Source organism: Podarcis gaigeae, assembly GCF_964106915.1.
Source record: "Podarcis gaigeae genome assembly, chromosome: 14".
NCBI classification, from domain to species: domain Eukaryota; kingdom Metazoa; phylum Chordata; class Lepidosauria; order Squamata; family Lacertidae; genus Podarcis; species Podarcis gaigeae.
Window position 1 is genome coordinate 52,138,631 of NC_139690.1, and position 27,351 is coordinate 52,165,981.

General features: G+C 46.0%; 1 protein-coding gene across 2 annotated transcripts in view; it reads right to left on the bottom strand.

The window, feature by feature from the left end:
* Positions 1-874: 874 nt before the first annotated feature.
* The window catches only part of MMD2 (monocyte to macrophage differentiation associated 2), a 40,353-nt gene continuing 13,876 nt past the window's right edge, over positions 875-27,351 (bottom strand). For both annotated transcript variants that reach the window (XM_083711830.1, XM_083711829.1), the window contains exons 2-7: positions 11,001-11,082; positions 9,967-10,127; positions 8,118-8,192; positions 6,977-7,078; positions 4,299-4,368; positions 875-2,289 (exon numbers count right to left, since the gene is read on the bottom strand). In XM_083711830.1, the coding sequence (XP_083567956.1) occupies positions 2,086-2,289; positions 4,299-4,368; positions 6,977-7,078; positions 8,118-8,192; positions 9,967-10,127; positions 11,001-11,082 (694 nt within the window). In that variant the 3' untranslated portion in view covers positions 875-2,085. The remainder of the gene's footprint in view (positions 2,290-4,298; positions 4,369-6,976; positions 7,079-8,117; positions 8,193-9,966; positions 10,128-11,000; positions 11,083-27,351) is intronic.

The following is a 27,351-nucleotide window of genomic DNA, read 5'->3' on the forward strand; positions in this document are numbered from 1 at the left end:
CCCTGGTCTCCTCCTGGAGCTGCAATTCCCAGATTTGGTTTAACAATCTATCCCTTTTCCGAGGGAACTCTGGGAATTGTAGTTCTCGGAGGGGAGCAGGGCTTGCCCAACATTTCTCAGCACCCTTAACAAACTAGAGTTCCCAGGATTTTCTGGGAGAAGCCGTGACTGCTTAAAGTGGGATAATACTGCTTTAAAAGAATAGTGCGGATGGGGATTAGATACAGGTCAATGAAAATGGGCTGAGACGACTATGAGACAGGATCTCAAGGAAGAAAGATCCCTTCTGAACCCCAGAAGCTTTTAACACATTGCTCTGCAGTTTACATGGCTTGATTCAAAGTACCTTAAAGTGAGCAGCACAAAAGTGCTCTGAAATGCGTTAGGTCTTTTTCTTTCTTTCTTTCTTTCTTTGCCTGCCAGATATTCTGTTAGCTCTTCCACAAGGAACTGTGGAACGAAAGGAATGGCAAGAGCGTCTAAGATTTGATGGCTTCAAGATCCCAGTGTAACTTTGGCTGGTGGAACTAACGGCACAGTGCTGGTCCTTTTAACAGCTGCCAAGCCAAACCCTCAATTTCTGAAGAAGTGTGCATGCACACGAAAGCTTACACCCAGAACAAACTTAGTTGGTCTCTAAGGTGCTACTGGACAATGTTTTTTTTTTATTTTTTATTTCGACTACGTCAGACCAACACAGCTACCTACCTGAACCTCAATTTCTCAGTTTCAATCTTTGCAGGATTAAAGTCCCGGGAAGTTCTGCTTCTATCCCAGACAGCCTTTTGTAGAAATCACTCTTTCTATCTCATCGGACTCTCAGCTCATCTGCCCCAGTATTGCCCAGTCTGGCTGTCCTTCCCATCAGCTGGTATCCTTTTTCTAACTGGAGATTGAACCAGAGAACTGAGCCAGGGACCCTCTGGACCCGAATTCAGGTGCTCTTGCCACTAGGCTAAAGACCCTGACCTCTTCGACCACGAAGGCTATATAGAATGATGACTTCTTCATGTTTGTAAAATGTTAACTCTAAGACTTAGTTTTCATAGTGGTGGGAAGCAGGTCAGGGCTCTGCTGCTTCCAGTGATGGAATGTTCTTCCATATCCCTGCACATAGAAACAAAATCTGTCAAGGAGAAAGCCAGGCACAGCACTTTTTCTCCTGACAAACTCGTTTTCTATGTACAGACGGCTTTTTCAAATGGTCCTGTCGCCTGAGTTCATGCAATCCAAAAGGGCATATCATTTAATCTCCTGCCTATTAGAAGCAAGCTTAGCATTTTAGGACATTGCAGGAACCAATAGGCAATGTATTTATGACTGCATCCCGCAACAGACGGGCAACAGATTCTTAGCCCTTTCACACCTTTTCCTGTGGTCATTCGTCACATTCAGGAGTCGCCAAGGCAAACATTCCTGTTTCCATCGAAAGATGTGGAAACGGCTCAGCTGAAGATGTCATTTCAAAGTCTGCAACATCCAGACAAAAGTTGGCGATTCAGATTTCTGTGGCCTCCAAAAAACTAGCCTAAGCATTTGACTGTGTGGCCCTTGATTGTCCCTGCTGTGACATCACAGCAGCTAAGCCAATTGCAGCCAGAAAGGGAGGGGCAGATTTTTGTGTGTTTGTAGGAAATGAGAATGCAACTAGTCAGTTATGATGGACCCTTTGCAGACTGGTATTCATGTAAATCTCCTGTCAGCTTCCTATTCGGTTTCCTTGCTACCAGTTTTGTGTCAACGAACACTTAGGACCACAAGGGCAGACACTTCCAAGTGCCTCCAGAGAACTGTTTATCTCCCTCCCCCCTTGCCTCTTCAAGAATATCCATTAATTGTTCGCTTCATTACAAAACCCTTGCCTAAAAACACTGATTTATAAAAATAAGAATAGAAAAAAACAACCCTTGGGGCTTGGGCAAGTTTGGCCAAGGAAATAATACTCAAGACCACCATTTCCCATCAGGAGAAGGAGGAATCAGCACAGGGTTCACGTCTCCCAAGGGCGAACCGAAGGACGAGAGTCTGTTGGAAGGCTCCCCAAAATCCCTGGTGCCTCCAAATCCTCCTCCTTAAGGCACCTGTCTACCTGGAGGTTTCTGCCTCGACATCGCCCGGCTGATAGAGGTACCTCCAGATGGCGTAATAGTGGGTGCCAGCTCCCAGCGCCACGAAGAGGTGCCAGATGGCATGGGCGAAGGGGATGCGCCCGTCGCTCTTGAAGAAGACAGTGCCCAAGCAGTAGAAAAAGCCGCCAGTCACCAGCTCTGAAAGGCCGTCCGTGTTGGGCTGCAACAGGCAAGCGGAAAGAGAGGCCAGCGGTCAGTGATCAGGTGGCAGAATCCAGGGAGCACAGCCGTGAGCTCCTCCTAAATAATAATAATTATTATTATTTGGAAGCCGCCCAGAGTGGCTGGGGAAACCCAGCCAGATGGGCGGGGTATAAATAATAAATTATTATTATTATTATTATTATTATTATTATTATTATTATTATTAAGCGTCCCTTACAGAAGCCGTCTCGGTTTCTGATTTGATCCCAGAATGTCCCACTTTTCCTTAGGACGTCCCTATTTTCATCGGAGGGGATGGCGTTATGTGACCCCCGCAAGCCAAGGAAATATCGTAAGTCATGGCCTTTAGAAGATATCTGAAGGCAGCCCTGTATAGGGAAGGTTTTTTAAATGCTTCATGTTTTATTATGTTTTAAATACAGTCGTACCTTGGTTTTCAAACTGCTTAGTTCTCAAAGGTTTTGGCTCCCGGACGCCGCAAACCCGGAAGTGACTGTTCCAGTTCGTGAACTGTTTTCGGAAGCTGAACATCCGACAGGGCTTCTGCGGCTTCTGATTGGCTGCAGGAGGTTCCTGCAGCCAATCAGAAGCCGTGCTCTGCTTTCTGAATGTTTTGGAAGTCAAACGGACTTCTGGAACGGATTCCATTCGACTTCCAAGGTATGACTGTATATTGGCAGCCTCCCAGACTCACTGGGACAACCCAGTCAAATGGGCAGGATATAAATATTATTATTATTATTATTATTATTATTATTATTATTGTTGTTGAATAGGACGTCCCTATTTTCATCAGATACATGTTGGAGAGTATGGAGAAATGAGAAGTGGCAGCTGCTTCCGGGTTTAGGCAAGATCCTGCGAGAACCCCATGAAATTTTGGGGAACTCTTATGAGATCTTGTCATGGGCTGGCACTTTCACATTTTGCCTCAGGTGGTGAAACAGAACAGGCCATCCCTGGGCACGGGCACCTCTGAGCACCTTCGCTGGGTGCTAGACATTACGAGGAAAAACGCAGGACTCTCAGCCTCACGTAACGTGAATCTTATTTGTTTAATGCATTAATATTCCGCCATTCTCTCTACGTTTCCGAGCACAATTCAAAGTGTTGGTGCTGACCTTGAAAGCCCTAAACGGTCTCAGCCCAGTAGACCTGAAGGAGCGTCTCCACCCCCATCGTTCTGCCCAGACACTGAGGTCCAGCTCCAAGGGCCTTCTGGTGGTTCCCTCCCTGTGAGAAGCCAAGTTACAGGAAAACAGGCAGAGGGCCTTCTTGGTGGTGGCGCCCTCCCTGTGGAACACCCTCCCATCAGATATCAAGGAGATAAACAACTATCTGATGTTTAGAAGACACCTGAAGTCAGCCCTGCTTATGGAAGTTTTTTTTAATCTATTCTCAACTGCAATTGCTATCTCAGGCATCCATTTTTTTCTGCACAATGCTGAATCATTTGCTTTATCTATTTCCTCTCTATGTAAGAGCGCTGAATTGAATTTTGGCCAGTAGTGGAGACAGTAGTGGAGAAAGAAATAAACAACTATCTTATGTTTAGAAGACACCTGAAAGCAGCCCTGTTTAGGGAAGTTTTTAATGACTGATGTTTTAATGTATTTTTAATCTTTTGTTAGAAGCCGCCCAGAGTGGCTGGGGAAACCCAGCCAGGTGGGCGTGGTATAAATATAATTTTATTATTCAAAAAGTTAAAAATAAAAATCCCTCGTTTTAATTTCTTATTCTTTTTCTTTTTCTTTTTCTTCATATGTTGATTGTTTGCATTTTTGTATTTCGATGTTTCTTGTATGTTTTTACATTTAGTGTTTTCTTATGTAACTTTTTCTTTGATAAAATTTAATAAAATATCACTTTATAAATAAATAAATAAATAAATAAATAAATAAAATTTTATTATTATTATTATTATCCCCCCGCCCCAGCTTGAAATGCAAGGACAGGACCATAAGTGCAAAATCAGTGCACTGCACTCTATCCCAGGTAACGTACCATGGAGAGAATGACCACTGCAGGAAGGAACCCCATGATGACGTAGCACACCAGCTCCACCAACTTGTATCTGGAAAAAAGGAAAGCAACTTTCCATCATTTCCCCCACAATTAAAAACAGGAGGCATACATAAGGGACAAAAATCTGGGCTTGCAAAAAGCATTTTGTTCCACGAGGGGGTGCTGTAAGCCAACTTTGCGCCAGCTGTAGATCAACACATCGATTTACCCAGAGCTAAACTTTGCTTTTCAGCTAGTCATGTGAAAAGTATTCCAAAACACATGTTTGCTGTTTCACAATTTATTCTTATTATTTACTTATATAATAACAGGCCCACCAAGTGTCCCTATTTTCCAGGGACGGGCCCAGATTTACAGAAGCCGTCCTGGTTTCTGATTTGATTCTGGAATGTCCCGCTTTTGTTTAGGACATCCCTTTTTTCACCAGAGAAATGTTGGAGGGTATGCAACAGTTGCAGGAATTTATGTATAGGTGGTGGGGGGCGGGTTGCCCCTCCAGCAGATCTCATGCACATGCAGCCCACTACCAACATCAGCACAGTCACTTTTGTGACTTTTGTGATTTATCCCCACAAAACATTTCATCTCAGTTTCTTCCTATCTAATCAAAGGGCCTTTGCTGCACGATACCAAATGTAAGAATTCACTGATAAATGTATCTATGTACTGGTTCACTGGGAAAACTTTAGAAATTCATATAGACATGTGAGCTCAACTACTCAGCAGCCCCTCTGCCTGAGTGATAATCCCTGGCATCCTGATACCTGAGTGCCAGACAGGTAGCCATTCCAGAAATCACAAACCCAGATGAAGACAAAAGGGTGTGATTAACTTGGCTGGGAAACAGGGAAATGCGAATATCTCTTTTGTTCCACTTGATGGGTGTTTGGTGGAGGGCAAGGGGAACCATGGGGCAGGGTCCAGGATGCTCAGATTACTGCCACCAGACCTCCCCTTTCATGACGTAACCGTGATGTATGAGTGATGTAGTTTGGGGGGTGTAACATGGGGATTGTTGTTGTTGTTTAGTCGTTTAGTCGTGTCCGACTCTTCGTGACACCCGGGACCAGAGAACACCAGGCACTCCTGTCTTCCACTGCCTCCCGCAGTTTGGTCAAACTCATGCTGGTAGCTTTGAGAACACTGTCCCACCATCTCGTCCTCTGTCGTCCCCTTCTCCTTGTGCCCTCCATCTTTCCCAACATCAGGGTCTTCTCCAGGGAGTCTTCTCTTCTCATGAGGTGGCCAAAGTATTGGAGCCTCAGCTTCAGGATCTGTCCTTCCAGTGAGCACTCAGGGCTGATTTCCTTCAGAATGGAGAGGTTTGATCTTCTTGCAGTCCATGGGACTCTCAAGAGTCTCCTCCAGCACCATAATTCAAAAGCATCGATTCTTCGGCGATCAGCCTTCTTGATGGTCCAGCTCTCACTTCCATATATCACTACTGGGAAAACCATAGCTTTAACTATATGAACCTTTGTTGGCAAGGTGATGTCTCTACTTCTCAAGATGCTGTCTAGGCCTGTCATTGCCCTTCTCCCAAGAAGCAGGCATCTTTAAATTTCGTGGCTGCTGTCACCATCTGCAGTGATCATGGAGCCCAAGAAAGTAAAATCTCTCACTGCCTGCATTTCTTCCCCTTCTATTTGCCGGGAGGTGATGGGATCAGTGGCCATGATCTTCGCTTTTTTGATGTTGAGCTTCAGACTATTAGCAGCTAATAAAAGTTTGGGTTCTCTTTTGTTGGGGGCTTCCATCTTGTTCCAGCTGGTGGCAGGTGGGAGTCCTGTCGCCACAGTCTTCAATAAAGACCAAGCCTCCTGGCTGCTCTTTTGCTCTGGTACTCCTGGCTGGCGTCCTTGCTTTTTTGTCCAAGGGAGCCCTCAGATTTCTCCGTTAACACTCCCGAGTAGGAGCGCCTGAGGCCGAGTTGGCCCTACTACTTCAAGTAGCCAAGGGGCCAGGGGCATAGAGCATGGAGAACTGTAGTCTAACAACATCTGGAGGTTTTCCTTTTCCTTTTTTTGTAATATTTTTTATTAGGTTTCCATTTTACATAGTTAAAGCACAACCTTATTTTAACTCATGGGTCTTTGCTCCTATGAGCTAATCGACTTCCCTCCCTCCTGCTTCAGGGTTACCATAATTCCATTCTGCGTCATAGCATTTATACTTTTTTCCTATTTGTATTTCATTCATCTCCATTGTCACAACATTAAATGAATATATAAAAAGGTATTTTGCTTTCAATCCGATTTTAAGCAGTATTTTAGTCGATCGTTGAATTTTGTGTCTTAATATATTATATATTTTGATGTTAGCCACCCTGAGCCCAGTTCTGGCCGGGGAGGGTGGGATATAAATTATTATTAATTATTATTATTATTATTATTATTATTATTATTATTATTATTATTCAGAAGCACTGCTGCCTTGTTGGTAGCCATCAATAGCCTAATCCATGAATCTTCTTTTAAAGCCATCTAAAATGGTGGCCATCATTGCCTCATGTGGGAAGGAGTTCCGCAGACTAACTCCATGCTGCGCAAAGAAACCTGGGACCTTCTGCGTGCAAAGGATTTCTACCCTGTCACTGTGCCTCCACCCTTCTTGTCGGCACTCAGCGCCCTGGGGGGCATATCGAGGTTTCGACTCACCGTTCATGGAAAAAGAAAACGTAGATGGTCCCGATGGAGGCCATGATCCAAATGATCCAGCGCATGTGGGAAGCCCAGGGTCCCAACTCCCGCAGATTCAGCCTGGGAGAAGAAGAGAGACCATTGAGTGCTTGCGAGAAACAGGAGCCTGGAAAGGGGAAGAGAAAGAGACAAACACAGACAGGGAAACACACAATTCCAGAACAGCGAAGGAGGAGGGAGGTGGGACTGCAATGCTTACTTATGGACATATATTATTATTATTATTATTAATAATAATAATAATAATAATAATAATAATAATAATATACTGCCCTATTCCCAGAGGTCTCAGGGCAGTTCACAGAATAAAATCAATATATAAAACCAAAAAATAAATAATCAAAATAAAAACAACAACTCAATAACACACGCACACACACACACAGTGTCATACAGGTCAGCCAAGGGCCTAGTTGAAAAGGGACATTTTTGCCTGGCGCCTTTGTTATACACCTTCCCTGGGGAGAGCATTCCACAGACGGGGAGCCACTGCAGAGAAGGCCCCGTTCTCGTGTTGCCACCCTCTGGACCTCTTGTGGAGGAGGCACATGAAGAAGGGCCTCAAAAGATGATCTCAGGGTCCGGGTAGGTTCATATGGGAAGAGGCGATCCTTGAGGTATTGTGGTCCTGAGTCGCTTAAGGCTTTATGGGTCAAACCCAGCACTTTGAATTGAGCCCGAAAACTGATTAGTAGCCAGTGCAGTTAGACTGGGATCGGTGTAAGATGCTCAAACCGTATTGCTCTGGTGAGCGACCTGGCTGCTGAATTCTGCACTAGCTGAAGTTTCCAAACCGTCTTCAGAGGCTTAAGATGGGGATCATGTGGGTGGCTTCATGAAATAATAACAAATATTATATCTATTATTATTACACGCGTATAGGCCATTTATCCCCCAAGGAGCTCAAGGTGGCGCTACATGGTTCTCCTCCCTCTCCATTTAACCCCCACAACAATCCTGCGAGGTAGGATAGGCTGTGAAGGCAGTGACTTGCCCTAGGCTTGAACCTTGGTCTCGTAGTCCAGTACTCTAACCACTACACCACACTGCCCCTCTTCAAGTTTCTGAAAGGCTGGTTAGACAGCTTGCGAGAACTCACCAAGGGGCGTAGGAGGCAGCTATGAAGAAGTAGATGACCATTCTGTCAAACATGTGCAAACAATGTTCCACAGTCCTGCAGAAGAGAAAGAGAGAGAAAGAACGCTGCTTCATACAGGTGTGGTAGGGTCAGTCTGGATGATACCTAGGGGTCCCTTCCAAACCTCTGATCCTGTGCAGGTGAGGCTACATTAACAGGAAAACCAGCCAGACAAGCGCCACTATTTCCATGTCCAAATGAGTTGCCATGGAGACAAATGGGCTGGCCTTTCCCCACCTCACCTGCGTGGGATGTGATACATAAGTAACAGTCAAGTACAGCATTCCTTGTTTTCCTAGAGTGGACATGCGGGGGAAGGTTTGGTCCAGCCAGTCGAAAACTTCCTGTTTCCTCCTGGCCTGTGTTGGCATGCAGAGGGTCGCAAGGCCAGCTGGCTAGCCCCAGCTGGGTCGTCTCCTTCCAGCCGTCCCGCTGCAAAGACCCATCAGCCTCTGCTCCAACGTAAAACAGTGACCCAGGCTTCAAAGCCAGGGCACACTATAGCAGCAGAGCGAACTGGGCACACAGATTAGGCGTGAGGCTTGTGGAAGCATACTACATCTACGGATTTATTAATCATAAACCAGGACAAAGAAACATGTCATCTCTCTTTGTCTTCTCAGAGAGACAGAGAAAAACAAAAGCTATACAAGCAATGGAAGTTCCCAGCAAGCTGTGCTGGTATGTAAACAGACATGTGACATGCAACAGTTCCATGTCTGCAACGAAGGGTGGAATGGAATTTTCCAACAGCCTGGAGCATCCTTCCTCTTGCATGTGACTAGAGGTGGGCATGACCTTACCTGCCCAGGTAACAAAAGGACAAGGCATGCAGTACATTCTCTCTCTTTTGATTTCCTCCATCGTTGGAGCAGCTTTTTAGCTAGAGGTACTCTGTTGGCTTCCAGAGGACACTGGGATTGTCCCCATATAGGATAGATCCACATGTATATACTTTGTAACTAAGTCTGCCTTCTGGGATCCAACTGTGAACTGATGATGTGAGTAAACTTCTTATATACTTTACACAAGATTGTGGCGTGTTCATTCTTTTAAGAGGGATATAAGGGGACTTAAAGGCAAAGGGACCCCTGACCATTAGGTCCAGTTGTGGACGACTCTGGGGTTGCGGCGCTCATCTCACTTTACTGGCTGAGGGAGCTGGCGTACAGCTTCTGGGTCATGTGGCCAGCATGACTAAGCCGCTTCTGGCAAACCAGAGCAGTGCACGGAAACGCCGTTTACCTTCCCGCCGGAGTGGTACCTATTTATCTACTTGCACTTTGATGTGCTTTCGAACTCCTAGGTTCGCAGGAGCTGGGACTGAACAATGGGAGCTCACCCTATTGCGAGGATTTGAACTGCTGACCTTCTGATTGGCAAGTCCTAGGCTCTGTGGTTTAACCCACAGCGCCATCCGCGTCCCATAAGGGGACTTACCAGGAACCTAATATTGAGAGGCTTAAACAAGCCTGCAATCTGCTATCTGCTGTCCGTTTAAATGGGGAATGTAAAACTCTAAGTTATAGAACTTGCTAGGACAAGTTAGGAAGGATATTAATAAACAATATATCCTCTCCTGCCTCCCTGAACATTTCCACAACCTGGCCGGCTGCTACGCCATCCTAGGATGGAGATCAAGGGGCCAAGGTGGGTTACTAAAGCTACTAATAAGGAAAAAAATACAAAAAATAAGAAAATGATACATATTGAAAAGAAGCTGGAGAGGCAAGAGGCCTGCCTTGCTCAAAGGGCAAGCGAGCTCCATCGCCGCCATTGCCCGCCCTTGCACCGCAGACGTCAGAGTTACCGCAAGTGGCTTTTCTTCCAGGAGATGGTGTGGAAGATGGTGGAGACGATGAACAAGCCAGACAGCCCAAAGCCATAGATCCAGGCGGAGATGGTCTCCCAGGGGTTGTCCGACAGGACGTGAAGGATGGAGCTGCCCAGAATGCTGGGAATGATCCAGAACTGAGAAGGAAGGGAAGGGAAGGAAAGGTCTTTATTTCCCCCTTGATCTGGCCACAACTAGCAGATTTCTCTCTCTCTTTTTAAAAAAATATTTTTATTAAACAATTTCAACATAACAATTTATCAATCCAAATATTCAATTACAGTATTTTTTTTGTTGGTATTTTGTTGTCTTTCCATTTTTGGGCTAGTAATAGTCTAGCCACTGTCGCACACATGAATAACTTCTTTTGCTCTTTTGGCAAGTCTTGGCCTGTAATGCCTAGCTAGAAAGCTTCTGGCCTTTTAACAAATGTTATATTCAATATTTTTTTCATTTCATTGTGAATCATTTCCTAAAACCTTTTGATTATTTTACAATTCCATCACATGTGAAAAATCGTGCCTTCTTTTTCTTTACGCTTATTGTTCAGTTGTGGGTGAACATATCAGATGACACAGCGATTCTTCAAACAGCTCTTCTTTATTCAGAGGCCAGAACAGAACTGAACTGAGGGGCTCAGTCACCCTGCTTATATAGAGCTCCAGTACAACGTTACTGTAGCAACTTTCTAAAACTATCCAATCACTGAACGTCACTTTCGATCCTTCATTTGCATAAAAACCATCCAATCACTGAACGTCACTTTTGATCCTTCATTTGCATAAAAACTATCCAATCACTGAACGTCACTTTCGATCCTTCATTTGTATAATTATCTACAGTATCCCCCTGCTGGCCCAGGGTGAGAACTTCAGTACATAACACTTATATTGTAATTTTATGCTTTGAACCACCCTGAGATCTATGGATGAAGAGCGGTAAACAAATATAATAATAATAATAATAATAATAATAATAATAATAATAATAATAAAAATAAAACAACTCACAGCATGTGTGGCGCAATTGGCTGCATGTTCATATTCTGTGGGCTGGTACCTCCGGTTAGGCGGCACTCTGTGGTTCATAAACCTTGAAGGAGGAGAGATGGAGAAGAGAGGCAGAAGTTCAGCGAACAGGTTGGTCTGCAATTCACAGCCTGAATCTCACTAGAATGATGGATACAAAAACTATGCAGAAATGGCAAAACCTACAAGAAGAATAAGAAATCAAGATAAACTTTTTTTTATAAAAGAGTGTAAATGGTTTATTGAATATGTACAGACAAATTGTAAACAGATAAAAAACGCTGGCAGGATTATTGTAATAACTTGCAGTTACATAAGAGTATATATTTAAAGGAGGTAAATAAATGAGTAAGTTAACTGAATTTGGATATGCAGAAGATATTAAAAATAAATTTAAGGAACCACAGAAAGAGGGGAAAAGAAGTCAAGTTTTGAAATGTCAAAATGAGTGTAAAGTCAGTGAAATGAATATATCTGAAAAGTATAAATGATTTTTTTTTACAACCCCCCCCCCCTAGAATGGATTCTTTGCCCACCCTCATGAGAAACAATCACTAATAATAGTAATAGTAATAAAATACCAATTATATTTAAGTTAGTTCTTATAATTAATATTATTTATTGCTAAATTTGCTGGTTGTAATGTATGTGTTGTTGTTTTTTGAAAGCTTCTCTAAATTTTTATTTTCTATATAAATATTACATACATGCGAAAAAAAGAGTACAGTTATACAAATAATACAGGTTGCGTGGCTATTCCCTCCCCCCCCCCACACAGGTAGAGTGAATAAAGACGCCAGACACAAGTATTTAGGTTAATGGGCGAAAATGGCCACAACTTTATTGATTACAGGTAAGAGAGGTATTGGCTTTAGGCATTGGCCTCTAACCGACTATCCGGTCTAACCGGGAAGGGTTAAACACCAACAGGGGGAGCTACCCGAGATGCATATCCCTAGGCGCTCCCCGAGGGGTTACCGCTCAGGGGCGCGCTTTAGGCCCTAGCCTCCGTAGGTTTCGGACGAGGCGTCGCCCCTCGGAGTCCTTTAACGAACTACCCTTTAAGCATTGGGGGAGGTGATGGCGCTCCTCCCCCCCGATCTCATTTGCAGGACAATACCCCGGCCAATGCCTATCGCCACCCGAGCCGCATTAAACCGGCTCGCCGCCAATATCCTCAAACCTGTAACCAATCCCTAATACCCTGAAAAACATTCGCCAACCAGATATCATTGCCAGCATCAGATAGATGCACGCCATCCCAGCGATAGAGCGTATCCCTGTTATATTGAATCTCAGGGTGCTTGATGACCCGTCCGCCCGGTGCGGCAACCCTACGCGCAACAGAACGCTCCACAATCCTCCTGGCTTTATCCACCGCCGCGGGTTTTTCAGCGTCCCGCCAAAATCGCCTTTCCAGTAAGGATGACCAAATTATTGTAATGTTTGGGTGGGATGCCCTCAACGCCTCCAAGTCGTTGATAATGTTCCACATCAAGTCCACCCCTTTCCTATAAGCCAGGTCATTCTCTCCCAGTTGTATGACCAAGGCGTCGGGCGAGCCCTCATTCGAAATTCTTCTGGATATGGCTGGGAAGAATTCTTCCCAACGCATACCACGCCTGGTAATCCATGACACTATGACATTATTAGGTAGTAGTAGGTCAGCATCGCCTCGTCTGAGCTCTGCGCGACGTTTTGCCCAGTGAACGATACTGTGGCCGATAATCCACAGACGCACCATAACTGCACCTGGAAGGATAGAATAAGAAAGCCGGGTCAGGAGGAATGCGCGGTGGGTAGGAGAGAAAACCGAGGGAAGACTACAAGGGTTTCCTGATGTAACCCTTATATGCGTTGGATCTCCATTGTCCCATGTCCATGATTCTTTCAGCCGGTAAACCCATATGGACCGCGGTGGTAGCCGCCCCAATGCGAAAGGAGTGCGCGGCGTACTCCTCTTGAGGAAGACCAATAGCCGCGATCGCTTTGCGCATGACCCTCGTGAACTGATGTTTAGAGAGGAGGGATCCATCAGAATGCATGAAAAAGGGGCCATTTGATTTCGGCCTTACACACAGGTATTTCTTGGCGTCCTTTACCGGGCAGGGGCCAGCCTTCTGCGTTGCCTGTAGGCAAACGAGGGCCCCTCTGCCGAGCTGATCTGTCTTGGAACTACGGATTTTTAAAATCACCTGCGAGCTGGCTACCGTGACATCCTCCAGAAGAAGACCCCTATTGGCTGCACGGTCTTCGCAGACCACCTCACTTATGCGCAAGGCCCCAAAAAACGCGAAGGAAAATGCTGCCGAGAATAATCTGGCTTCATACCTTGACCAACAAATGACCCTAAGCTTCCTGCGAATTTGAGTGAGTATGTCTAGCGTTATGGGCCTTCTACTGTCTTGACCCTGAGGTCTGGACCTGCGCCAGCCTTCCAGCATTTTCCGCACAACGAAATGTGAACAGGGATCAACGGAGAATAAGGCTTTAAAGAAGAAGGATATTGCTGCCGAATGTATATTGAGGGTTTTGGGGGCCCGGCCTAGATCTCGAGATGAACCATATACTCTATGACTTCTGACTTAGATGGCGGCCTGCCGGGCTTAAAATGCTCCTTCTTCCTGCGGAAGGATGTAAAGTCTAGCCAAGCCTTATTATAGGATTTAAGGGTAGAAGGAGCCAGTGCAGACAATACTCCCTTTATTGCTTCTCGTTGCCAATACTCCAGAGGTGCTCCGGAAACGGTTGCGGCAGCTGCTGCGCATCCGGCGCCAATGAGCGAAAGCGCTCCATCTGGAAACGAGATAGAGCATCCGCGATGTTATTATCTATGCCGGGGACAAATCTGGCAGAAGTGTGAAGGTTCAACCGCAGGCAAGACAGGACAAAAAACCGCAGGAGCGAGGCTACTCTAGGTGAATGTGAAGATTGTTTATTCAAAACCGAGACAACCGCCTGGTTGTCTGTCCAGAAACAGACCCTATGGTTTTTGAACTGCTTCTCCCATATGTGGATTGCAACTACAATGGGGAAGAATTCCAAAAATGTCAAATCACGTAGTATTGGTTTTCCTTGCCAAGAGGGGGGCCATCGCTGAGCGCACCACTGGCCCCTGAAATAAACACCGAAGCCCAGGGATCCAGCTGCATCTGAATGTACCTGGAAATCTGACTGCAGGGCTAAGGTATCCTGCCACAATGATATCCCGTTAAAGCCATCCAAGAACTGCAACCAAACTTGAAGGTCAGCTTTTACAGCCTTAGAAAGGCGCACCCTATGATGTGGGGACCGAAGCCCCGCGGACAGCTTGGCTAGTCAGCTGCAAAAAGGACGGCCGGGGGATATCACACGGCAGGCAAAGTTAAGGTGCCCCAGGAGGGATTGAATTTGTCTCAAGGTAACTTTCTTTAAAGGCAGCATTTGGCCAATAAGCTCCCTTAGGGCGACTAACTTCTCAGCTGGTAAGCGTGACGTTTGGGCGAGAGTATCAAGTTCGATACCCAGATAAGTCATGGTCGTGACCGGACCCTCGGTCTTCTCGCTCGCCAGAGGTACCCCCAGCTCTCTGGCTAAGGACTCGAAAGCCTGGAGCAGGGTCCCGCAATCAGCCGCATTAAAGGTAAAGGTAAAGGTACCCCTGCCCGTACGGGCCAGTCTTGACAGACTCTGGGGTTGTGCGCCCATCTCACTCAAGAGGCCAGGGGCCAGCGCTGTCCGGAGACACTTCCGGGTCACGTGGCCAGCGTGACATCGCTGCTCTGGCGAGCCAGAGCCGCACACGGAAACGCCGTTTACCTTCCCGCTGGTAAGCGGTCCCTATTTATCTACTTGCACCCGGAGGTGCTTTCGAACTGCTAGGTTGGCAGGCGCTGGGACCGAGCAGCGGAAGCGCACCCCACCGCAGGGATTCGAACCGCCGACCTTTCGATCGGCAAGTCCTAGGCGCTGAGGCTTTAACCCACAGCGATCAGCCGCATTACTTGCTACCAAAATAAAATCATCCAGGTAGTGACCCACCCCCTTGACGCCAGTTCTAAATTTTAGGGCCCGAGGCTGACTCCAGCCTCGCGGGAGTGTGGGCGGGGACGGGAGCCCGCAACCCCACCCCCTCCTGACTCTCGGTAGTGGCTTTACCGAATACCAAAAAGCTACTAATAAGGAAAAAAATACAAAAAATAAGAAAATGATACATATTGAAAAGAAAACGAAATAAAGAAAAAAGAGATTTTTTTTAAAAAAAAAGTCAAAAGGAAAATAGAAGTTGTTGACTTCCTTCGACCACTATACAGTTTATATGATATCATATCTTTAGTTGTCTGTAATCATTTTGCATTAATTAACTTGCAATATTTTAAGCAAAGAAACCAAACACATACATAAAAATTTATAATGTTTATTTATGTATGTGTTTGGTTTCTTTGCTTAAAATATTGTAAGTTGCTTTGCACTGCTGTGGTGAGGAGAGAGCAACTGATAGATTTAATAAATATGGACAAAGGACATTGGGTATACCGTAATAGACAATTTTCATCTTGGGAAAAGTTATGGAGGAAAGACTTAAAGTTTACAGCGTGCTGTACGTTGAAAGAAAACTATACAAAAATTATTTGCCGATCACTCATAGCCGAGTAAGATTGTCTTCCATAAACACGGTTTTAACAATGAGTCGATGTACCGTTGGCACTTAACACCTACAAGGTTAGCAAAAATGTATCGAACTGCTACCAGTATAGGTTGGAAATGTAAAGAAAGAGAAGGCACTTTCTACCACATGTGGTGGACATGCAAAATAACGAAAGCTTTCTGGGAAATGATATATAATGAGTTGAAAAAAATGTTCAAGATAACCTTTGTGGAAAAACCAGAAGCTTTTCTATTAGGAATTATAGGTGATGAAATACCAAAGGATTTTAAAAGACTATTTATGTATGTGACGACAACTGCAAGGATGCTTTTTGCCCAGAGATGGAAGGAAGACAAAGTCCCAACCAGAGAAGAATGGAAAATCAAGATGATGGACCATGCCGAAATGGCAAAATTAACCAAACAAACCCCTGTGTTGCAAAGAGTACATCAGCAATGTCTCTCACTGCGAGAAGCCAAGTTACAGGGAACCAGGCAGAGGGCCTTCTCAGTAGTGGCAATGTCCATGCAACACAATGACCATGTACATACGGAATAGACAATCTAAATAGATCTTTATAGAATTCCTTCAAACCATAACAAGTACATAACAAGTAAAATATTTAGTCTCAAAGTCTCTGAAAATCTTTAAATGAAGCGAGGTACCAGACTTAGTACGATGAAAGACAAGCTGTGTATTCCGGAAATTGAGTACTGTTTTGTAGAATTCTTCATCAGCGTGGTGGCTACACTATTACATGAGCACTGTTCCACAGCATTTGATATTTTCATTTACATACATTCATTCGAAATATCCTCCCACCACGCTGACGAAGAATTCTACGAAACAGTAGTCAATATCTGGAATCACTGTTCAGTGTTGGACATCATATTTGCTGAATACACAAAGCTTCACAGCTGGGCACCACAATTTAAGTTGACAAGCTAGAAGGTGTGCAGAGGAGGGAGACCAAGATTATCAAGGTTCTGGAAGCCAAGCCTGATGAGGAGCGGTTGAAGGAGTAGCCTGGATGTTTAGCCTGGAGGAGATTGAGAGGAGATAGGATAGCCATCTTCAAATATCTCAAGGGCTCCTACATGGAAGATGGAGCCAGCTTCTTTTCTCCTGCTCTGGAGGACAGGACCCAAACCCATGGCTTCAAGTTACGAGCAAGGAGATTCCAACAAAACATACAGGGGGGGGGGACATTTTGCCAGCAAGAGCCACTCAACAATGGAACCGTCTCCCTTGGGAAGTTGTGGACTCTCCTTCCTTGGAGGTTGTTAGGCTGTTTACCTGTTTACCTGGGCAAGATCTTCCCCCATAGCTTCATTCATTGCATCGATTAGCTGTGCTTATCCCACCCTAGGACTTCTTGGAAAAAGGGGAGCTAGTTGTTGTTGTTGAGTCATTTAGTCGTGTCCGACTTTGTGACCCCCTGGACCAGAGCATGCCAGGCCCTCCTGTCACTCACTGCCTCCCTCATGCTGATAGCTTCAAGAACACTGTCCAACCATCTTGTCCTCTGTCGTCCCCTTCTCCTTGTGCCCTCCATCTTTCCCAACATCAGGGTCTTTTCCAGGGAGTCTTCTCTTCTCATGAGGTGGCCAAAGTAATGGAGCCTCAGCTTCAGGATCTGTCCTTCCAGTGAGCACTCAGGGCTGATTTCCTTCAGAATGGAGAGGTTTGATCTTCTTGCAGTCCATGGGACTCTCAAGAGTCTCCTCCAGCACCAGAATTCAAAAGCACCAATTCTTCGGCGATCAGCCTTCTTTATGGTCCAGCTCTCACTTCCATACATCACAACTGGGAAAACCACAGCTTGAACTATATGGACCTTTGTTGGCAAGGTGATGTCTCTGCTTTTTAAGATGCTGTCTAGGCTTGTCATTGCTTTTCTCCCAAGAAGGGGAGCTTAAATGCATATAAATAAAAGAACAGTGTTTAGGGCTTTTTTTTAATAATAAAAAAAACCTCCTGTATGTTTCTGTGGAAACTGTGACATCACTCTGAAGCCCTGGGTGCCCAGGAGACACAGAAAGGATTTCATTTCCCCCACATCACCCAAATGGGGGGTTCCAGTGAGGCGCCCAAGGTTGCCGGGCAACGGCAACAGGAGAATAATGCGCTGTTGTCTCAGAGCTATTTGCTGCACTGCGTGGAGGAGAAATGCTTTGAGGGGAGGCAGCCTGGAGGTCTCTTTGTGAACCGGGAACCTGGATCTGAGGGAGATGCGGGGCGTGGATACATAAAGAGGCTTTGAGTTCCTTCAGTGTCAATCCGTTTCCCCAAGCCTGGGGAAGCCAGCCCCCGAGTTTATTAATGGATTCCTTGATGCAGACAGACCCTCAAGGCGGTTTACCGATCAATCGTTTCAAACCCACGCTTAGAAAAAGAAATTAATGTGGTCTTTGGGGTGGCGCATAAAAACCCCATCAGCAAAATTCAACGTGGTTTGGCAGGGAGAGCGAGAAAAGCACACGAGACCAGGGGCAAGAGGGTCCACACACACACACACACACACAGCAACTCTCAGTCGTGGAGGTCAAAGGGGCCTGTTTTCGTTCCCTTCATTTCTTTCCGTATAAGCAATCTGGTGGAAATATCTCTACCTGGTAATGAAAGGGACATAGTGAGAGGCCAGCTGAATGTAGTGAGGCAAAGAATTAGGCAACTCTGGTGCCTCGGAGGGGACAAACCTGTTGCATTTCAGAAGAACACACGGAGAGGGGGATCCTGCCACCTGAATGAATTAAATTGAAATACTTTATTGTCACTTGTACAACTTGTACAGGGATGCGGGTGGTGCTGTGGATTAAACCACAGAGCCTAGGACTTGCCGATCAGAAGGTTGGTGGTTCGAATCCCCGCGACGGGCTGAGCTCCCATTGCTCGGTCCCTGCTCCTGCCTACCTAGCAGTTCAGAAGCATGTTAAAGTGCAAGTAGATAAATAGGTACCGCTGTGGCGGAAAGGTAAACAGCGTTTCCGTGCGCTGCTCTGGTTCGCCAGAAACGGCTTAGTCCTGCTGGCCACATGACCCGGAAGCTGTACGCCGGCTCCCTCGGCCAATAAAGCGAGATGAGCACCACAACCCCAGAGTCGTCCGCGACTGGACCTAATGGTCAGGGGTCCCTTTACCTTTATACGTACAAGGGTACCTTGGTTCTCAAATGCCTTGGTACCCGAACAACCTGGAATCCGAACACTGCAAACCCGGAAGTAAGTGTTCCGGTTTGCAAACTTTTTTCGGAAGCCGAATGTGCTCTGTTTTGAGTGCCACACTTCCAATTTGAGTGTTACGCTGAGGTCTGTCTGTTTTTGCTGTTTATTTTCCGTTTTTCTTTTTCTTTGATTGCGTGACTGCAGTACATTGTTTATTGCTTTAATTTTATGGATCAATGGTCTCGTTAGATAGCAAAATCCATGCTAAATTGTTGTTTTAGGGGTTGTTTTTAAAAGTCCAGAATGGATCGGTCCATTATGCATTACTTTCTATGAGAAAGCGTGCCTTAGTTCTGGAACGGATTAAGTTTGAGAACCAAGGTACCACTGTAATTCAAAACCAAATTATTACTATGTATATAATTTGGCTTTGAATTACAAACCGCATCCCTTACCCCTGTACATACGAGTGCCACTAAAATCTTCTCATTGATTCAGCCCTGTAGACAGCACACTGCTTCACCAGCTCTTGTGCTTTCAAGCATTATCTGATTATTATTATTACAAGAAGAAGAAAAATGAAACCCGTTCAGAGTGTGGAGAGAAACCAAGGCCCTCTGCTAATTGAGCTGATTTCAAAGCTGCACTAGCAGCAAGCAGCTGGACAGTTGGCAACCCTCCCCGACGTCAAAGATTGCTGAGAGACGGGCAAACATCTGAGATTAACATGGGAGGCTTGTTGAGGCGGCTGAAGGCTTCTCACAACCCTGTTCGCCCCCTTCTCTTCTCCTGCTCCCCCGAAAGAGAGGGAGAGAGAGAGAGATTTAAAAAGAATTACCTCGAGTTCCCAGCTTTTTGGGCTCAGAAACAAAGGGCTGTTTGTCCCTCAAAATCAAAGAGAAGTTGAAAAACACCAGCCTCCCGCATTCCCTTCCTTTGTGTGTGTGTTTGCTCGCAAGGATTTGGGAGGAAATATATTGTGCCGAATGCCAGACAGCCAGTGGATGGGGGTATTTCCTCCCCTTTTCTAGCTGTTGCATTCAAGGGGGGATGAATGGTCCCCTGGCAAGACTCCATTGCTTAGGAGCGGGACACCTGCTCTGCATGCAGAAGGCCCCAGCTTCCATCCCCAATGCCATCTCCACTTAGAGAAAGGATCTGGCCTCGGGACCTGTCTCCTGAGACCCCAGAGAGCAGAGTTGGGGAACCTCTGGTACCCAAAACTGCTGGACCACATGCTCCCAGCATCTTAAAAAGCAGAGACATCACCTTGCCAACAAAGGTCCGTATAGTTAAAACTATGGTTTTCCCAGTAGTGATGTATGGAAGTGAGAGCTGGACCATAAAGAAGGCTGATCGCTGAAGAATGGATGCTTTTGAATTCTGGTGCTGGAGGAGACTCTTGAGAGTCCCATGGACTGCAAGAAGATCAAACCTCTCCATTCTGAAGGAAATCAGCCCTGAGTGCTCACTGGAAGGACAGATCCTGAAGCTGAGGCTCCAAGACTTTGGCCACCTCATGAGAAGAGAAGGCCCCCTGGAAAAGACCCTGATGTTGGGAAAGATGGAGGGCGCAAGGAGAAGGGGACGACAGAGGACAAGATGGTTGGACAGTGTTCTAGAAGCTATCAGCATGAGGGAGGCAGTGAGAGACAGGAGTGCCTGGCATGCTCTGGTCCTGGGGTCACAAAGAGGCGGACACGACTCAGAACAGAGCAGAATCCTGATTTTAAGATTTTAAGAAGCAGTATGCCAATTTGGGATGTGATTTTCATGCCTTTGGGATGAAAGGAATGCCAGCAAGAAGAAAAAAACAGCTAGGAAAATCAGGGTGGGGGTAATGCCAGAAGGAAGGGAAACAACAGCATGGAGAGGCTCTGAGCATCTGTCGGTGGAAGGAGTTGTCAGGGAAACCGAGGACCGAGGAAGCTAAAACGAGGAAGGCTGTGCCGCAGAAGGAAACTGGGAGGCACAACAAATTGAAAGATGTTCAGTACCAGGCCTGCACTACCACTAAGAGAGCAACCTTTGGAGCAGGGGTCCCCAAACTAAGGTCCGGGGGCTGGAAAAGGCCGGAGGGACTCGTTTATCCGGCCCACGGCGCACTCTGCCACCTGCTACCTGCTCTTACCGGCATTGCGCTGTGCGGCACTGTGCGGCACGGCTGTCCACTTCCGGATCAGAGGAGCACCAGAAAGAGAAGAGTTTGGATTTGATATCCCGCTTTATCACTACCCGAAGGAGTCTCAAAGCGGCTAACATTCTCCTTCCCCTTCCTCCCCCACAACAAACACTCTGTGAGGTGAATGGGGCTGAGAGACTTCAGAGAAGTGTGACTGGCCCAAGGTCACCCAGCAGCTGCATGTGGAGGAGCGGGGAAGCGAACCCTGTTCACCAGATTACGAGTCTACCGCTCTTAACCACTACACCACACTGGCTCTATTTCACACTGGAAATAGCTTGTGTGCATGCACAAGTGTTGTGCACATGCGCAAGCGTTATTTCCGGTGCACATCCGGGTCGGAGGAGGCCAGTGCACATGCACACAAGCTATTTCTGGTGCTCCTCCGACCTGGAAGTGCACCGGAAATAGTGTGTGTATGAGCACGCACTCTCCGGCCCGCTGCTTGGTCAGCGCTGGAGACACCGGCCCGAGACACGGTAAGTTTGCTGACCCCTGCTTTGGAGCCTACTTTCCAGCGTCAATGCTCAGTGGTAGGTATCCATGCGGAAGGTCCCTCCTTCCATCTCTGACTGGCAATGTCCTCTCTCTGAGACCCTGTCAGTGAAGACAACTGACAGCTGGACGGACCGGGGGACTCAGTATAAATCCGTCCCCTGAGCTCCTTTCCAAATGCCGAGGTTCATCCCTGCTGCGACGTGTGTTCGTCGTGGTGAGCAAAGGCAAGGGTGCCTCTGAGGGTGTGCAGAGAACCTTCCCTTCACTGCTGAGTCACTGGGGACCAGAGACCAGGGATAGCTTTCATCCTGTCCTGTTCTCTTTGTAATCTCCATTGGCTTCCGTCTGTCTCGGGAGACGATGGAGGAGGATGGAGTCAAACGGTTGGAGAGTCACAGCGCCAGCTGTGGCTGTAGAAACCAATAGAGGAAACAACATTTTATATATAAATTTTCTCTAATGTGTTTTTTAAAATATGAAAAGAGCCTGCTGGATAAGACCAAGTCTCGTCTGCCATCTTGACCAGATGCCCCCATGGGAAACCTACAAGCAGGGGTTTGATTAAACACTTGCAAGTAAGAAAATAAGTTGACAGGTCAAGAAATAATAATATGGAATGTAATTGAGTGCAAGGTGTAATTACGAAAGAAAATTTGGTATAAAAATGGCAAGAATTTAAGTGTATTGAGGTATAAGATCATAAAACAAGACAAAAATTAAGCAGAAGTAATAAATGTTTGAAGAACCAGAAGGGGAAGTTGAGGGAAGTGATGGGGAGGGTTTTTTTTCTTTTCTTTTTTGTTTATATGGCAAATTGTGTTATTTGGTTGAATATTAAATTGTAGAAATCCAATAAAATTTGTTTCTTAAGAAAAGGAAAGGAAAGGAAACCTGCAAGCAGGATTCGAACACAGGAACCCTTTCCCCTCCTGCATGCGTTTTAACAAACTCCAGTGGTGTTTAGGGAGCTTAGAGGAACTTTTACGCCCTCTTTTAAAATATTTTAAATTATCAGGGCATCAAGACAGGAAGGAAGATCGTCGTGGTGAGACAGAGAGCATCCTGTCCCCATCCCTCAGCCACTGAAGGAGCAGCTGCCCCAGTGTTTGCTTTCCTCATCCCTCCGCAAACCTTTTTCCTTTTGTATCATGTCTTTTAGATATCAAGCATGCAGGCAGAGACTTTTAACAGTGCTCAGAAAATCTGGCATGCTTTGTAAGTGCTAGATACCACAGCTGTTAATAATAATAGTCACAATAGCACTTGCTTGCTTAAAATCTGAAGCTGCCAGTTACATTTGCACAACTGGCTAAGAAGTGTTGTGCTCCAGGTAATGAAACCTTGATTTCAGCAAAGACCTCCTCGTACTTTTGTTCATCTGCTTGCAGCCAGCAGCCAGCCTTTTGCTAATTCCCCTCGGCTGGACTCTGGGTCTCTTTATCCTTTCGATCTGTAATCTGATAATGCTCTCGCTACAAGCTTTGAAAATAGGATTTTCTGTCTCCCTTCCCTCTTGCGCTTATAAACAGGCCACTTCTGGGTAGTGAATTACATTCTAAACCAGCAGAAAATGCATGCCACACCCACCTCAGAGGGCTGTAAATGAGCATGGAAAAGATCTGCCCCATTTGTGGCAGCATGGAGGGCTTCGCCAGGAGAATGTGGCACAGCCTCTATTTTATATTTTAACCTTTTTGTTTTGTAAAACAGTAAAAAAGGAAACTGCAGATCCAAAGAGGGAGGGGAGAATCCCCAAATACGGGTGCTTTCATATTAAGAGGACCTTAAGGTCCATGAATAACCATAGTTTAGAGGTCCCGGGTCCTAAGGAAGTCAGACTATCCTCCACCAGGGCCAGGGCCTTCTTAGTGATGGCTCCGACCTCGTGGAATGCTCTGTCCCATGAGACCAGGGCCCTGCAGGATTTAACCTCCTTCCGCAGGGCCTGTAAGACAGAGCTATTCCGCCTGGCTTTCAATTTGAACTTAGCCTGATCTTTTATTCCCCTTCTCTTCCCTCGCCCTCCCCTTTTATGAAGATCACCCGCTCTGGGATCCCACAGCTAATTCTCCCCTGGCCTCCTCGCTGGCCCAAGTAGGACCAGTTCAGCCAGCTAGCCCTGGGGATTATCTAATGCTTATTTCCCCTAAATTGATTTCTGAATTTTGAATTTTATTGTAGTTCATGTTTTTATACTGTATTTTATGCTGCTTTTACAATTAAGTGTTTTTAATTTGTTGTTAGCCGCCCTGAGCCTGATTTTTGAACCGGGAAGTGCGGGGTATAAATTAAAATTTACTATCATTATTATTATTAACCAACATAAATCAATGCAGTAGAGAAATAATAGAATCACAGAATTGTAGAGTTGGAAGGGACCCCCAGGGTCATCTAGTCCAACCCCCTACAATGCAGGAATCACAGCTAAAGCATCCACGACAAGTGGCCATCCAACCTCCGCTTAACAACCTGCAAGGAAGGAGAGTTCACCGCCTCCCGAGGAGGTCTGTTGCAATGTCAGGCAGCTCTTACATCGAAACATTCTTCCTAACATTTAGTAGGAATCTCCTTTCTTGCCATGTGAAGCCCTGGGTTCGAGTCCTACCCTCCAGAGCAGGAGAAAACAAATCTGCTCCATCTTCCCCGTAGGAGCCCTTCAGATATCCGAAGAGGGCTCTCATATCACCTCTCTGCCTCCTCTTTTCCAGGTTGAACGCACCCCAACAATCGACAAAACGGAAATGATTTGCAGCACCGAGGAGGAAGAGAGATGGGTGGAAATAATCCTGTCTCTGCCAAAACACCTACACATGTGCTCAAGCGCGCATGTCCTGTCCCCTGTTTTTGAGCAACCGAATGCATCTCCTACGCACCCATATGGAGCACCAGGTGTTGAAAGGGCAGCTCCGCACAGATTCTGGCTTGCATGGGACTCCCTGCCTCCCTCGCCCCTCCGGAAGAAACACAATCTTTAAAATAAAGAACAACAACACAGTCGCCTCTGCTAAAGGGAGGTTCACTCGCAGGACAGACAACTGGAGGAAGGTTCGTTCCATCTTCGCCAGACTGTGGTTGCCAGTTCATATGGCCCACAAGGCCTTTACGATTCCTGAAAAGGGGAGCTCAGGTAGAAGAGGCACGTGGTATGGCTAGGTTTTATCCCTACTCCCCAGGAGGGGCTGGGCTTGTGGGATGTGATACATACGTAGCAGACAAACACAACATTCCTTTTACAGATAGGTAGCCGTGTTGGTCTGCCATAGTCAAAACAAAAAAAATTCCTTCCAGTAGCACCTTAAAGACCAACTAAGTCAGTTCTTGGTATGAGCTTTCGTGTGCATGCACACTTCTTCAGATACCTAGTGTGCATGCACACAAAAGCTCATACCAAGAACTGACTTAGTTGGTCTTTAAGGTGCTACTGGAAGGAATTTTTTTTGTTTTGACAACATTCCTTGTTTTCCTAGAGTGGACATGCAAGGGGATGTTTGGTCCACTCAGTCGAAAGCTTCCTGTTTCCTCCTGGACTGGAGCATCCTTCCTCTTGCATGTGACCAGAGGTAGGCATGACCTTACATGCGCAGGTAACAAAAGCACAAGGCACACAGCCCTCCTCCCTCCTTCTCCATCTTCCTTTCGTCGTGTGAACTGCAGTGACTGCCAGTCTGCAGTCACTCCAATTAACCTCCCATATGGGGTAGATCCACATGTATATACTTTGTAACTAAGTCTGCCTTCTGGGATCCAACTGTGAACTGATGATGTGAGTAAACTACTTTTATCTACTTTACACAAGATTGTGGCGTGTTTATTCTTTTAAGAGGGAAAGAAAGGATTTTACCAGGAATCTATATTGAGAAGCTTAAACAAGCCTGCAACCAGCTACCCGCTCTGCGTTCAAAGGGGGATGTTAAAACTCTGCTAAGTTATAGAGCTTGCTAGTGCAAGTTAGGAAGGATATTAATAAACAGTATATCCTCTCCTGCCTCCCTGAACATTCCCACATATATAATTGAATCTCTCTGCTTCTTTCGGTCAAAGAGAACAGGGCCTTTTTAGTGGTGGCTCCCCGTTTGTGGAATGCTCTCCTCGGAGAGGCTCACCGGGCACCATCGCTGCATGTCCTCTTTAACCAGGAAGGATAAGAATGCAAGAGGAGCCTCCTGGATCAGGGCATTCGCCCGTCTTGTCCAGCATCCTGTTCTCACTGTGGCCGACCAAATGCCCCAGCGGGAAACCAGCAAGCAGGATTCGACACAAGAGTAACTCTCCTCTCCTGAGGTTTCCAGCAACTGGGATTCAGAAAAATCGCTGCCTCTGACTGTGGAAGCCGAGCAGAGCCATTCTGGCTAGCAGCCCTCAATAGCTCTCTCCTCCTCCATGAATTTGTCCAATCCTCTTTTCAAGCCATCCAAGTTGGTGGTCATCTCTGGTCTCCTGCAGCAGGGAGTTCCAAAGTTCAGCTATGTGGACGATGGGCTTTCTTTTCCATATCCTGAATCTTACAACATTCAACTTCATTGGATATCCACGATAACCTTTCTCCATGCCATGTCTAATTTTATAGTAGTACGACACGCAACACATTGGCGACTAATATGCACACAATAATTACTAAAATAATTATCCATTCTTTATCAATCTTCTGAGAAAAATACAAAACCTTGTGCAAAGCCACATAAACTTGTGAACTACCCAGTCTAAGATGAACTTATAATGTCTGGTTTCAATAGATGTTTCAAATGCTTAATTCAGTGTTTTGTTTTCTTTATCGTCATGAAGATACCAACAAAAGGTAAGTTTGGTGTTGTTCACAATACCAGGAGATGCTAGTGAAGTTGCCTAATTTTATAAGCTCCTGTCATGGCACAGTTCGTGCACCCCTCAAAGAACACACCTTTGCTCTCCAGTGAAACACCCGTTTAGAAGCCGCCTCGAGGCCAAAGTAACAGACTACAACACAAACCCCACAAATTTTGTTTTGTGCAGGTCCCTTTCCTTTAAAAAAGAAGAGGTAGAGGAAGCAATCCTGCTTAATTGGTTAATAGGAGTCAGCTTAAAGTTCAAAGTCGGTTTCTAGTTCCAAAATCCTGAAAGCAAGGAAAAAGTGCATCAAATAATAATAACAATACAGTGGTACCTCGGGTTACATACGCTTCAGGTTACAGACTCTGCTAACCCAGAAATAGTGCTTCAGGTTGAGAACTTTGCTTCAGGATGAGAACAAAAATCATGCTCCGGCGGCACGGCAGCAGCAGGAGGCCCCATTAGCTAAAGTGGTGCTTCAGGTTAAGAACAGTTTCAGGTTAAGAACAGACCTCCAGAATGAATTAAGTACTTAACCCGAGGTACCACCGTAAACCCCAATTCTGCTGCAAGGGAGATCTGAGCAGAGCTGCGCCGACGAGTCCACCCTCCCGTGACTCACTTACACTCAACAAGTGTTAAAGTGGCAAAGATGTGTAATTCATACTCGGCTGGGCATTCTTGGGTCACGCAAAACAAATGTAACCCATACCTCCAAGGTGGCAAAGACCAGGAGGAGGAAAGAAGCGGAAAAACGGCTGGTAAGATAATCCCCGGACGGGAACCTGATCACTTCATGCCGGTCGTATAACTGACACTGCCTGCCATTTATGTCACAGCTGAATTTGGGGCCACGGTCCAGGAGGTAAATCCATAATCCCCTGTCAGAGAGGAATGTGGCAAACGTCATGGTTACAAACGTGGGAGCTTCAAGGCAGCTGAGCTGAGGCTGTTGGCCTCTTAAGTGCATGTTGGGGGGGCTGCATTCTTGCTGGCTTTGTCACCAACCCCCCCCTTACCACTTCCACCCCCTAGTCAACCCCCTGCTATTGGGGC